General features: G+C 34.4%; 1 protein-coding gene across 2 annotated transcripts; it reads right to left on the bottom strand.

Moving 5' to 3' along the window:
• Positions 1-4,955: 4,955 nt before the first annotated feature.
• On the bottom strand, positions 4,956-10,538 carry LOC140980070 (tRNA (guanine(37)-N(1))-methyltransferase 1-like). Of its 2 annotated transcripts, XM_073445736.1 has the most exons (9): positions 9,751-10,538; positions 9,091-9,189; positions 7,920-8,039; positions 7,645-7,811; positions 7,491-7,561; positions 6,884-7,026; positions 6,374-6,485; positions 5,337-5,449; positions 4,956-5,238 (listed from the first exon to the last, which is right to left on the bottom strand). In XM_073445736.1, the coding sequence occupies exons 1-9, from the start codon at positions 10,519-10,521 to the stop codon at positions 5,095-5,097; spliced, it is 1,740 nt and encodes a 579-aa protein (XP_073301837.1). In that variant the 5' UTR covers positions 10,522-10,538; the 3' UTR covers positions 4,956-5,094. The 2 variants fall into 2 exon arrangements, with proteins under 2 accessions (XP_073301837.1, XP_073301838.1); XM_073445737.1 differs by lacking the exon at positions 7,920-8,039.
• Between the last annotated feature and the right edge of the window lie 1,044 nt (positions 10,539-11,582).

Here is an 11,582-nt window from a genome sequence, read left to right as displayed (position 1 = left end):
CAGATAGAAGGATTAAGTCTCAGAGCATTGACGTTTGATGACCGTCGTTGCTGTTACAACGTGTTGCTGTGATTTCTGGAAACATATGAAGACAACACTTATGAAAGTGTTGATTGAAGATCGTGTTTTTGTTGCTCTAGTTCTCGGCATACTATTTTTGTTCCTTGAATACTTTTTAATCTGATTATTTCTTTTAGGATAATCAATTTGATTCCTTAATGTGGAAGATAGTTTTAATAGAATCGCTAGTGTTGATTTTTGTAAACTCAAGTTGTTATTTTAGTGATTATTTTTCCCTGAGACATCGCGCAAGTATTTATACTTGTGCATAATTATCTCTGATGTATTTTTGTTTATGCTAGTATTATATTATTCCGCTGCGTGTTGTCACTATGTGTTACAACATCTGGGACAACACTGAAATTTGATACACACAACTTTTTACAGTTTATGTTAAACAGAAATCCCGACAGTATCGTTTCACAAGTGACTTGCTCGTATTATACATAAATTTAACATTTGTATTTAGAAAAAAAAGAGGGATATTTCTCGAATTGATCTTTTCAAAACTACTATTTACAATTTTGTAATCCATTTTTCTCTCGATATTTTGAAGGAACTTCATCGAATGAAAATAATATTAATGCTTTTTTTGGTTTGATCAAAATTATATCGAAAATAAATCCCATCACTTATCTTTTGATGACTTTAATTTTTCCACATTTCCCATCATCTAAAGAGAAGAACGTGTGCCTCAACTCAAGGGAGAGTGTAAACATTGCCGAAACCTTTGGCTTTTAACACATGCTTTTGCCCTTCAATTATCCATAGCATTTCGTGTTCAATCGTTTTCCCATTATGATTTTTATTTTACGAAACGTGGATTGGACATTTGGACGCCTTCACGAACCTAGAAATATAGAAAAGAAAGATATAATTTATACACAAAAAACTCTCGTGAGACGGTCTCGCATGTCAATTTTGTGAGATATATATTCTATTCGGGTCACTCATGAAAAAATATTATCTTTTATACAAAAAATATTACATTTGTTGTGAATATGGACATGATTGACTCGTCTCACTAATAAAAACTTGTGAGAACGTGTCACAAGAGATTTACTCTAAATCATATTATTATAATATAAATATCCATTGTAGTATACTAAAAACCGAAAATTTTGGATTATCAAAATTAAAATCTTTCATAAAATAATTTATATTTGTGGTCAACATATGCAATTAAAATAAATATGAGAGAAGTCTCATTATTAAAATAATATAAATAAAAAATATTATCTGGATTAAGATGGTAAATATTTTGAGACCTAAGTAAATATAATCAAGATTTGTCAAATCTCGAATATTTATATGATGATTAGATAACATTTATAAATAGTGATATTCATAGTCGTTAAATTAATGCAAACATTTGTTAATACATCATATCATAAATTGCATAAAATTTTATAAATATCATGTTTTCAGTGTTCATAGGATCTCGTCAATTTCTGTCTTAAATTCAATAGCAATTTTTTTGTCTTCGCTTATATTTTTTATAAATAATAACGGTTGGTATGAGAATAATTTTTTGTCTTCGCTTTGATATACTTGAGATATTAGATGGGCAAAATTTTTCAAAAATTATAAGGATTCAATTTTAATTTTGTACTATAAATTTTCACATAATTTTAAATTAAATTCCCTAAATCAAGATCTGAAAATGAATTTCGAAATTGAGCTAGAAAACTTTCGAAATTCATAAAATTGATCGTTGTACGGAACCCGAACCGACAGTTGGGTTTACTCGCTGAAAGCCCCCATTGAGGCGACCATTATGATCTCGCTGATTGAAGAAAATATTTATTACGATTTTTCGGTCGCAATTTTCGCTATTGAATCGATTGATTTTCTTGATTTCCGAGCAAATTGACAGTGGGGCAAGACAATTGATGCCAATTAAAGTCGATCCGTTTCGTGGGTTTGTGCTAGTGCTCAAAATATAACCTTAAAGCTATGAATGTATCTGATAAAGTGTGAGATTTTATAACTAGTCTTTGAAAGCTTTTAACTCAAGAATTTCCTCAGAATGAATGTGCGCGCAAAAATCTTCTTCTCAGCTGATCTTCTCGGCTATTTATAAGCTTTGCTTCCCAACGATAACATTGAATGCGTTCAAATAATTATATCTGCTGATTTGTCCTTAGTAGACACGTCATCATTCTTCTAACAATCGTACACTGTGGCATTCTGATATATGCTCTTGTACAAATTGTCGCTTGATAGATACGCTCCTCAAGCTGATTTATTAGTTGACTTTCATAGCCGATTGATAAACTGAATGTGTAACTGATAGTTTAGTTTGCTACGCAACTTTTCGATGAACTGACTGTGTAACTGATCAGTCTAAAATGATCGTTCAGTTAACTACACAGTTTCAGTTATCTTTTATAAGTTCAGTTGCCTTCGATTTTTAGCGCATTAATAATCAATTCGGGCAACTTCAGTTACGTAATTTCAGTTACGATATGTTCAGTTGAGTCGATCAGTTCGGTAATATTTAATCGCTTAATTTGTCAAACTCCAAAATTCTGATTCCAACAAATTTTTTGTCATTATTTTTTTTGGTTTTCCGGATTAAGATACATGAGTATATCTTGTCTTGAATTTGTAGAACGAAGTGGTTACAAAGTTGCAAAAATATGGGAAAAGAAGGATGGTACACCGGGATGATTATGGAGCTTTTCTTGCAAAGATGACATCTTTCACGATGGATAAACTACATGAACTGAATGAAAATGTATTTAGAAGATGCAGATACATCATTTTCCCCATGAATGACAGATGGCATTGGTTTTTCTTGGCTCTGGGGTTAATCAGCTAAAATAATCAGTGAATGCTACTAAAATAATTAGTGCATGACTGAGCGAGTAGTAAGGTAAATGTATGTTTTTTGTCTCTTTTTGTGTGATGATAAGGCCAAATCTTATAGAGATTTTAAGGATTTAATTTTATAATATTTGTGTTTATTTAGAATTTTTATCTCTAATTATGTAAAAATCTGAATTAATTTTATAATAATTGTAGATTTGAATAAAAGAAGAAAAATGCCTAATTTGGGATATAAGATGATTTTACAAGACTTCTAAGGATACAAAATATTAAATGAAAGAAAATAAAATATTCTTATATTTTATTTCATGAGAATATTGAAGTTTTGGAAGAAAATCTGTGCATATCTTGATAAAGATAAAGCCTCATCTTTGAAAATAAAATCTCTACAATCTTATCTACAAATTTTGAACTTGACATGTGCTTCAAGGAGTTGGAGGATTAGGCCCATGAAGCAAAGATAAAAAGAGACGTGAACGAAGCTTACAAAGGGCGTAAAAAAGAGAAGAAAAAAAATTGCGCGGAAGAGGTGTGAGGAGAGAGAGAGGCAGAGAAGCAGGGGAAGGAAGGAAGAGAGCAAAACAGAGGAGGAGAGAGAATAGATAAGAAGGTGGTGTAAAAAGAGAAAAAACAGCACAGAAGAGGCATGAGGAGGAGAAGAAACAGAGATGTAAAGAAAGGAGACAGGCGGAGGAGAGAGAGAGGAGAGAGAACTCCAGAGGAGGAGGCAGAGTATAGACACGTAAAGAAAAAAGAGTGAACAGAAGGGAGCAGAAGTGGAGGGAGAAAGATGAGAAGGAAGAGAACAAAAGGCTACAATGAAGCAGGAACAGAGCGGAAGGAGAATTGAAGGGAGAAAGATAGACAGAAGCAGGAGGAATTCCTCAGCACACGCCAAAAATCACTGAGAATTCCTTTCATTCTTTCTTAATCATGTTTTCTTCATTGAATTTAAACATGAGTCTTCACTTTTGTTTTTAATTTATGAAACAAATTTCTTTAGGCTAAGACCACCATGACAGGACCAAGCAATACTTTGTTTGATATTTGATTTTTTTCAATATATTATTTTTCTCGATTTTAATTATTGATTGATGTTGGTTTAATATTTATTGTTAATAACCTGATCAACTATTTACACGTTTGTTGATTAATTACGAATCGGAAGATGATTGGTTAAATATAGAAACAAAGACGTCATCAACACATGGTTAAACTGACTAAAAATAGTATTTGATTTCAGTGTGTGGTTTTAGGTGAAAACTGAAATTCCACAAAAATTTAATGCATTTAGATCTAATTAAATTCAATTAGAAATAATTGGACTGTTAGATTTAAATATATTTATTAACTAGAGGAATCGTTTAATAAATAAAATTGAGAATTTCACCGTGATTGTCAAGAATTAAATAATTAATTGAATTTTAACAAGTTTCAACATAATAGAGTTTAATATCGTTGTGCGTCTTAGTTCTTTATTTGAATTTGAATCCCTCCTTGATCTTTGAATCCATCGTTTTAAATTGTAATTATTTTATTTAATAGTTTATATTAATAATCCATATATCATCTTTTTATTTATTTTATCTAGCTTAAGTTAAGTGATAAAAATTCTAGTAATTAAATATTAGTCTCTGTGGGATCGATACTTGGAGTCATCATCCATTTACTATAACTTGAATTAATCGGCTTGCTAGATTTATTTCCAACCGAAATCGTCCATCACGGGGCAAATTGAAATTTGAGGTTGGCGCATTCCATTTAAATATGCATATAGAACATTTCATCTTAAATTTCCTCGTACAAATGGAAGCCTAATCTCATGCGGCATATATCTATTTGGTAATATATATACACACACACACACGCTCTTGTTTTATTCACATATAATTGATACGTGTGAATAAAACGATGAGGAATACAATGAAAATCAATGATCATTAGCCTCAAAGTCTAACTTAATCCTAAAAATTACAACTCAGCCTCGAGAGTGACAAAAGCAAATAAAATTAATGAATTCTTATGTTGACCTAGCAAACGACATGAATAAATTGAAGGAATAGTTGTCAAAAAACTTAACAATATTTATCCTTCTTTCATATTTCTCCAACTTTTGTTAAGTTACAGGTGTATAACAGTGCAGGCTTAACTTTTAGGCATTATATTTTATCATTTTATGTACACACATGGAAAAAGTTTTAGTCACGAGACTGGACCTGCTTTTGCATAGGCAACTCTTTCAGGCAGTATGAAAGATGCACATAACATCCATTTCCCAGGGGCCACTAGACGAACTCTGCGCATCTCCACTTCAAAAGCTACTTCTGACAGTGCAATTCTAATCCGCTGGATTGTAGGGAAAAAAGGAAAGAAAATTACTAAAGAAGTTGAAGGTTAACTAGTTCATCTGGATCAATATGATTGTACACAAATATAATCCATACCTCGTGAAAGTCAAACTCTGGATCCAGAGCTTTTGAGAAACCATAAACATGAATTCTTGGCAGGATAAACTCCTTGTCCCTATTATTTTCTTTGAATATTCCCTTAAAAGCATCTGCAATCAACTCAAATGGTTTAAAGCGGGAAAACATGTGATTGTGTGGCATGGTCACATAGAGATATAATTTCTACAAAAGCTTTGAAGAAATTCGTGATCAAGAGAAAAGGTCAAAAAGAAAACAATTGTGCATATATGAATTCAACAAAATATTTAAAAAAATTAGTAATCAAGAAAAGAAGACAAAACCATATTCTAAACATGGGACAAAGTGTATTGGCATCCTTATTACACATACATCCAATGTAGAAAAAACTAGAGTGCAAATCCTTTGACCATGCAGATTAGCTCAACTTTAGAACTCCTAAAGACATCAACGGATTCGATCACAATCAAAACAGGTATAAGTACATTAACGACTTATCGTACACATTGGCAGCTCAACTTAACACTGAAGAATGCAAAATGTAGACCATGCAAGTTTCTGAAGAATAATGAACCACCTGTCTAATGTATTTCCAGAGCAAACAAGGTATACAAGGAAGATGTCCAATCCAAACATAAGAATGAATGATGGAAACACAAGCAATGCTGTCAGTTTCCAAATTTTGTGGCCCCAACAACTATTCTGTTCTCAAAGTACACCTTTTTCTTTTTTTCAAGATGTTATGCAGAAGGAATAAAATTCCATAATATCACAAGCACATATGCACTACAAATGATTCTGATAATTGATTAGATGGAGATTAGAACCTATTGTCATGCACATTCTTCAGCTGTTGTTCCAGCATTGGAAAGAGCTGTATGCTCTTAAGTTATAGAAACCGCATCAGGTTACAAATTATTTGCAGTTTATGTGAATAATGTGTCCAAAAATGCACTGAAGAATATTTACTTCAGTATTATAAAGCAAAGATAATACAATGAGTCACATATTTAAATTATTGGAACAGCAAAGTACTGTTACGCAACCAAGCATACCAAGAAATTCAGATGCATCGTTTGCCAAATTCATGATAACTTGAGTAATTGAATGAGTTCTCTGGCAGCTAAAAACTGTTTCGATAAATCTTCTCCCATCCATGTTGTAAACCTAGACAATAACGGGATGGAATACGAGTCAGTATTTGAACTCTGGCTGGCTGAGACTATTATGAAGTGGCTTATAACTGCTCCTAAAAGCCATGAGAATGTATCACTAAAAAATAGACAAAATAGTAGGATAATGCAACAAGAAACACCTCACAGCGACAAGCCATATACAAGAAATTAAGAACTAAAAAGGCGTATGTTATCTAGTGAACAAATCAAATATATGAAATTTTCATTTCAACATACATGGATGTATATGTGGGATATGCATGTATTATACTGGGAAAATTTTATATGGTCGCATTTTGAGCTTTATATTCAAATTAATCTGTTACTGACATTTATTTTATAACCATAGCAATAAAAATATATAAGTCATGAATAAGGGTATGTCCATGCCTCTATCTTTCTCTTAATTTTATTGAGGACGCAGTTCCTTTCAAGATACTCAACAGCAGAAGGATTCAAATCATTAGCATACACATGCTTTACTATTTTAGCGGCAGATATTGCAATGGGGCCAACTCCAGCAAAAACATCACCTGCACAAACAAATCAAAACAGTAAGTATCGAAGTGGTACATATTATATATAACAGAGAAGGTAACGAAAAACAGAATGGAATAACAGTTTTAAGTACCAAAAAACCTCATGCCTTCTTGATTAAAAAAAAACGTTTGGTACTTTGCTTAATCAGCACTTTTAACCATCAATATTCCAAATTTAGAGGGCAACTACAAAAACATTTTTAAATAAGATAAGCTTAGACAGAGTTGACAAAGCACCAGATGCCATTAATCAGGTATGACCTGTCCATGGATTAAATGTGCAACTTTCTTAGGCCGTGACAATTATTATCCATGTAGATTATATGATCAATAAACCATAAATAAAAATTTATGGCAAAAAATTATGAGTTACGCCATGAAACAAGTATTGATGCTAAAACTCTAAATGATTCAAAGAAAAATAAAAAAATATGGAAAAAATATGACATTGAACGTACAAACAACATCATTGCGTGTGAAGCAACTAAGAAGTCTCTGCCTTTCACTTGCCAGCCTTGAATTCCAATATCTACGGACAAAAATAATGACATTAGATTCACCAATCCTTTCTGTTGCAGCCACGCTTGTACTGTTGGTCCTTTCTACACTTACACTGTTGCTAAATCAACATGAAATCGCAACCCGTTCTCCACCACTGTTGTCGCAAGAGAATGATTTCCGGCCAAAACTTCAAGCTCCATACTCCTGTAGTCATTCTGAATGGCATCGATTTTGTTCACTATTGTTTGGATCTTTCGCTTGTTCCTATCCAAAATGACCTGGTGTAAACAATATAGTTCACAGGGAAAAAATGTTGCACAAAGCTTAGCACACATCAGAACTCCACATTGAACAAAGATGTTTTCTCAAATGAACATGGAAAATACCTTTGCAATAACTTTTTTATATGGAAGATGCTCATCTTTCAGATTCAGGTGTGCAATATGCCCAACTATTTCAAAAGACGTCGGAATTGTCATACCTTTTGGAAGCACAGCCTCCAAGATCTGCAAACAATACTTGGTGTCCATATCATACACATGCAAGATAGACTATAGCGTGTGTGTCTGTGTGTTTGGTTGGGGCATGTAGGTAAGAGTAAGGGGAGACCATAGTTGTCAAGGACGCAAGGCGCACCGAGGCGCACACGGGCTCTGGAGCCTGAGGCGCAAGGCGCAAGGCGAGGCGCGCGCCTTACCGAAGCAAGGCGCACATTATTTATTTTTTAAAAAAATATATTTATCTTAGAATAATATATTAATATATTAAAATATGAAATAATTAAGTCACGACGTCACACAAAACAACAAATAATTAATAAGTTCATTATAATAAGTAACATGATTAAAATTCTCCAATCATCCAAATCAAGTTCATCTTCTTCCATCGAATCATCAGAGTCCCTAGAACTGATACCTGAGCTTTCTTCAATAAATGGTTCTTGGCCTTTCTCTTATTCACGCTGTCACGTTGGCTTCTGTAATTCTGTTGCAGTCTGCACACTTCTGCTCTTGTTGCCTCATGATATTTAATTTGTTAACTGGGCTGCTAGGGTTTAAAGTTGGATTGGGCGGCCTTTTACATTTTAAGTTAATATTAAAAAAAAACAAAGAAGTTGCATTTTCAAATGCAACTTCTCTGTCACTGAATTTAAAAAAAAAAAGGCAATCTCAGGCGTGCCTAAGGCGCGCCCGAGAGCCCTTCCAAGGCGAGCCGAGGCGCGCGCCTGGGCTCGCCTTTGTAAATCGTTGCGCCCGGGATTTCCCGAGGCGCAATGCCCGCGCCTGGTAGGCGAGAGGCGCTCGCCATTGACAACTATGGGGGAGACAATTTGGGGAAGGAAAACAGAATATTCCAGAGATACATCAAAGAGCTATTTCTTCCGTACACTGTGAATAGGAAAATCTCAGCTCAAGAAAATCTTCTGATTTACATGGCAATGTGACATCGGAAGGGAGCAATTATTTCCCATAAAACTAATCAACTCTTTGGATGGGAATAGAGAATGAAATGGGAAGTAAGATAATATCTACTGCCATCAGTGCTTAAACTAAATACCTCATTCATCTGCCAGTAATCATAAAACAAAGTCAACTTGCACTTCACTAGTTCAAAAGCTGATGTCATGCCATCCACATCATGTTCTTTCAAAACTGTCTGCACACCAAAATTTAAATATCAGCTATGAGCTTTCATAGATTATTCTACTGTCACCGTAGTAGAACGTGCAATCCAGACAAGCACAATCAAAGGTTGACATTATCCCTCATTCCTCAGAGAAATTCTTGAATTTCTCAACACCAAGTTCATAAGGTGGGTAACTATAAAATGTATCACACAATTTAAATTTGTCTTCATTAAGCATCTGATAATAATATGAGAACTTATCCATATGAATTTGTAACAAATAAGTCACAAAAAAGTGGGCTGTAGATATTTCGATAGAAAAGCAGTATCATCATAGGGCAGAAGCCTGGTATCCCGTGCATTTTTCAGCAATCCAAAGTTATGTCAAGTGGGAGCACATTTATTAGGTTACACAAACAAGGTATATCCCAACCCAACCCACTTTTAAATCACTACTCTGATTAACTATAATATACAATGCGAAAACCATCACATTTAAACATAAGCAACTGTCAAAACAGGCACATATGATATCCACTTTCCACACAAATTTCCAGTTCAGGGAGTACCAAAATGTTCGAGAACAAAAACCTTGATAGACTCGGGCAATTCCTCAATCCCTTTAAGAGCATACTGCACATCCAAAAGTAGCAGCCTCGTCGAACCTCTCCACTTTGCCCGCTTAATATTGTCACCTAGCAATCTACTTATATCTTCGTCCTCTTCTTCAATTACCTCAACGAATATCATATCGTTCTTCCCAACCCCTTTCACGAATCGCTTCTCCCCATCATCCCTATTTTTCTTCTTCTTTGGCCTCGATATCGTTCCAGCGAGCTTGTCTCGGTACAGCACCGCATTCAAGGGCTCCCCGTCTCTCTCAGCTTTTCCGTAATTCAATGCAGCTAGATTTCCCTCTGCTCCGTCAACCGAATTGGGTAAAATTCTCTTAAGTTCGTCATCTATTTCATCTCCAGGTACTCTGGCAATGTTCTTGATTCGAGGCCAGTTGAGGAGGTGGGCTCGGAATCGGCTTTCGAGGTCGTAGCAAAGGTCTGCGGGTACTCTGAGAGCCGAAATATCAAATATTCGAGTAAACCACCGTTCGTCCAGTGATGTGTAACTGTTCTCTGTACTTTCACCCTCGTTGGAGATGCATTTTGTTGATTCAATGGCAAATGGGGGGCATCCTTTATGAAGAGAAGGACCATAGGGAAGAATTGAGGAGGACAAAGCCGATGCAGCGGAGGAGGAGGGGAAAGCGGCACGGAGGGTTTTGGCGGCGGGGCGCGGTGGTGAAGACAAAGTGAATAAGTGGAGAGTGTCGTGGCGCGGCCGCAGCAGATTAAATTTGGTCGCCATTTTCCACTCCAACCACGGGGGCATTTAGTTTTATAACTGTTGTAAAGTTAATTTGGTTAATGACTTTAAATATTTTTTATTTAGGTAAATGACATTCATTCTATATTTTCAATTAATTAATTCCCTTATAAACCTTCTTTTTATTTTTTACCCATTTTTACGTGGGAAATTTTTTAGGGTGGGAAAATTTTTACTTTGTAGAATAACCAACAAAGGCTGATAAAATTGATCTTATTCTACCGGCATTGGATATCAAGAAGCGGATTTCTCCCAATTTTATATTTGAATGTGAGTTTATTTAGTTTAATCATCTGGTTTGCCACACTATTTTCGGGTTTCACGGAGAAATTTTTTTGAAATCTGTATTTTATCTAAACCTCGTATCAATAGCCGTGAACATAATTTTTGTCGCTGAAAACTTAACATCTTTCTTCTCGTACGTATTATCGATCGTCGTTCATGTCATATTTCTTTTAAAAACTTTTTCCCAGATATATAGTTTTTTATTTTTGTTGATCGATTCCAGCAATATGTTTCTGATTATTTTATTTTTGTTTTATTCAGGTAATGGCCTTAACTAATGTTCTACTTAAATATAATGGTGAGTGGAGAATAGATGAACAAAGCATTTGTACGTGGTGTCAAGGATTTAATTCTAAATGGGCAGCAATCACTTTGGATAAGGATAATTGTTCATATGAAGAAGTGGTGAATTTGATAAGTAAAGTTTTGGAATTGAATACAGATGAATCGAAAATGAGATTAAGTTATTTGCCATGTGTACGGGATTGCAATCCTCTTCCTATTTATATTAACAATGCAATAGGTGTGAAGACATATTTATGTTTTGGAGATTCACAAAATAGGCATGTGCTTCATGTGGAATTATCGAAGAATAGTGATGTTGAAGTCGAAATGATTGTAGATGCTGAAAGGATCGAGAACATCAAAGATAAATTTGTTGATGTGAATGAAGAAATATTATCGTGTGATATGGTAGTTGATCATAATGAGAATGAGAAAGATCTGCATGATGGATATTTTGATCGGGTTTTTATCCT

Source organism: Primulina huaijiensis, chromosome 7, assembly GCF_012295235.1.
Source record: "Primulina huaijiensis isolate GDHJ02 chromosome 7, ASM1229523v2, whole genome shotgun sequence".
Classification (NCBI taxonomy): Eukaryota; Viridiplantae; Streptophyta; class Magnoliopsida; order Lamiales; family Gesneriaceae; genus Primulina; species Primulina huaijiensis.
This window is presented reverse-complemented; position numbering and strand designations above follow the sequence as displayed.

Excerpts from the sequence above, each read along its gene's own strand:
- LOC140980070 (XM_073445736.1), bottom strand. The coding sequence starts at position 10,521 with ATGGCGACCAAATTTAATCTGCTGCGGCCGCGCCACGACACTCTCCAC. Across the intron at positions 7,812-7,919 it reads ATAAAAAAGTTATTGCAAAG|GTCATTTTGGATAGGAACAA; the intron begins GTATTTTCCATG and ends TGTTTACACCAG. Across the intron at positions 5,450-6,373 it reads CGATGCATCTGAATTTCTTG|ATGCTTTTAAGGGAATATTC; the intron begins GTATGCTTGGTT and ends AGTTGATTGCAG.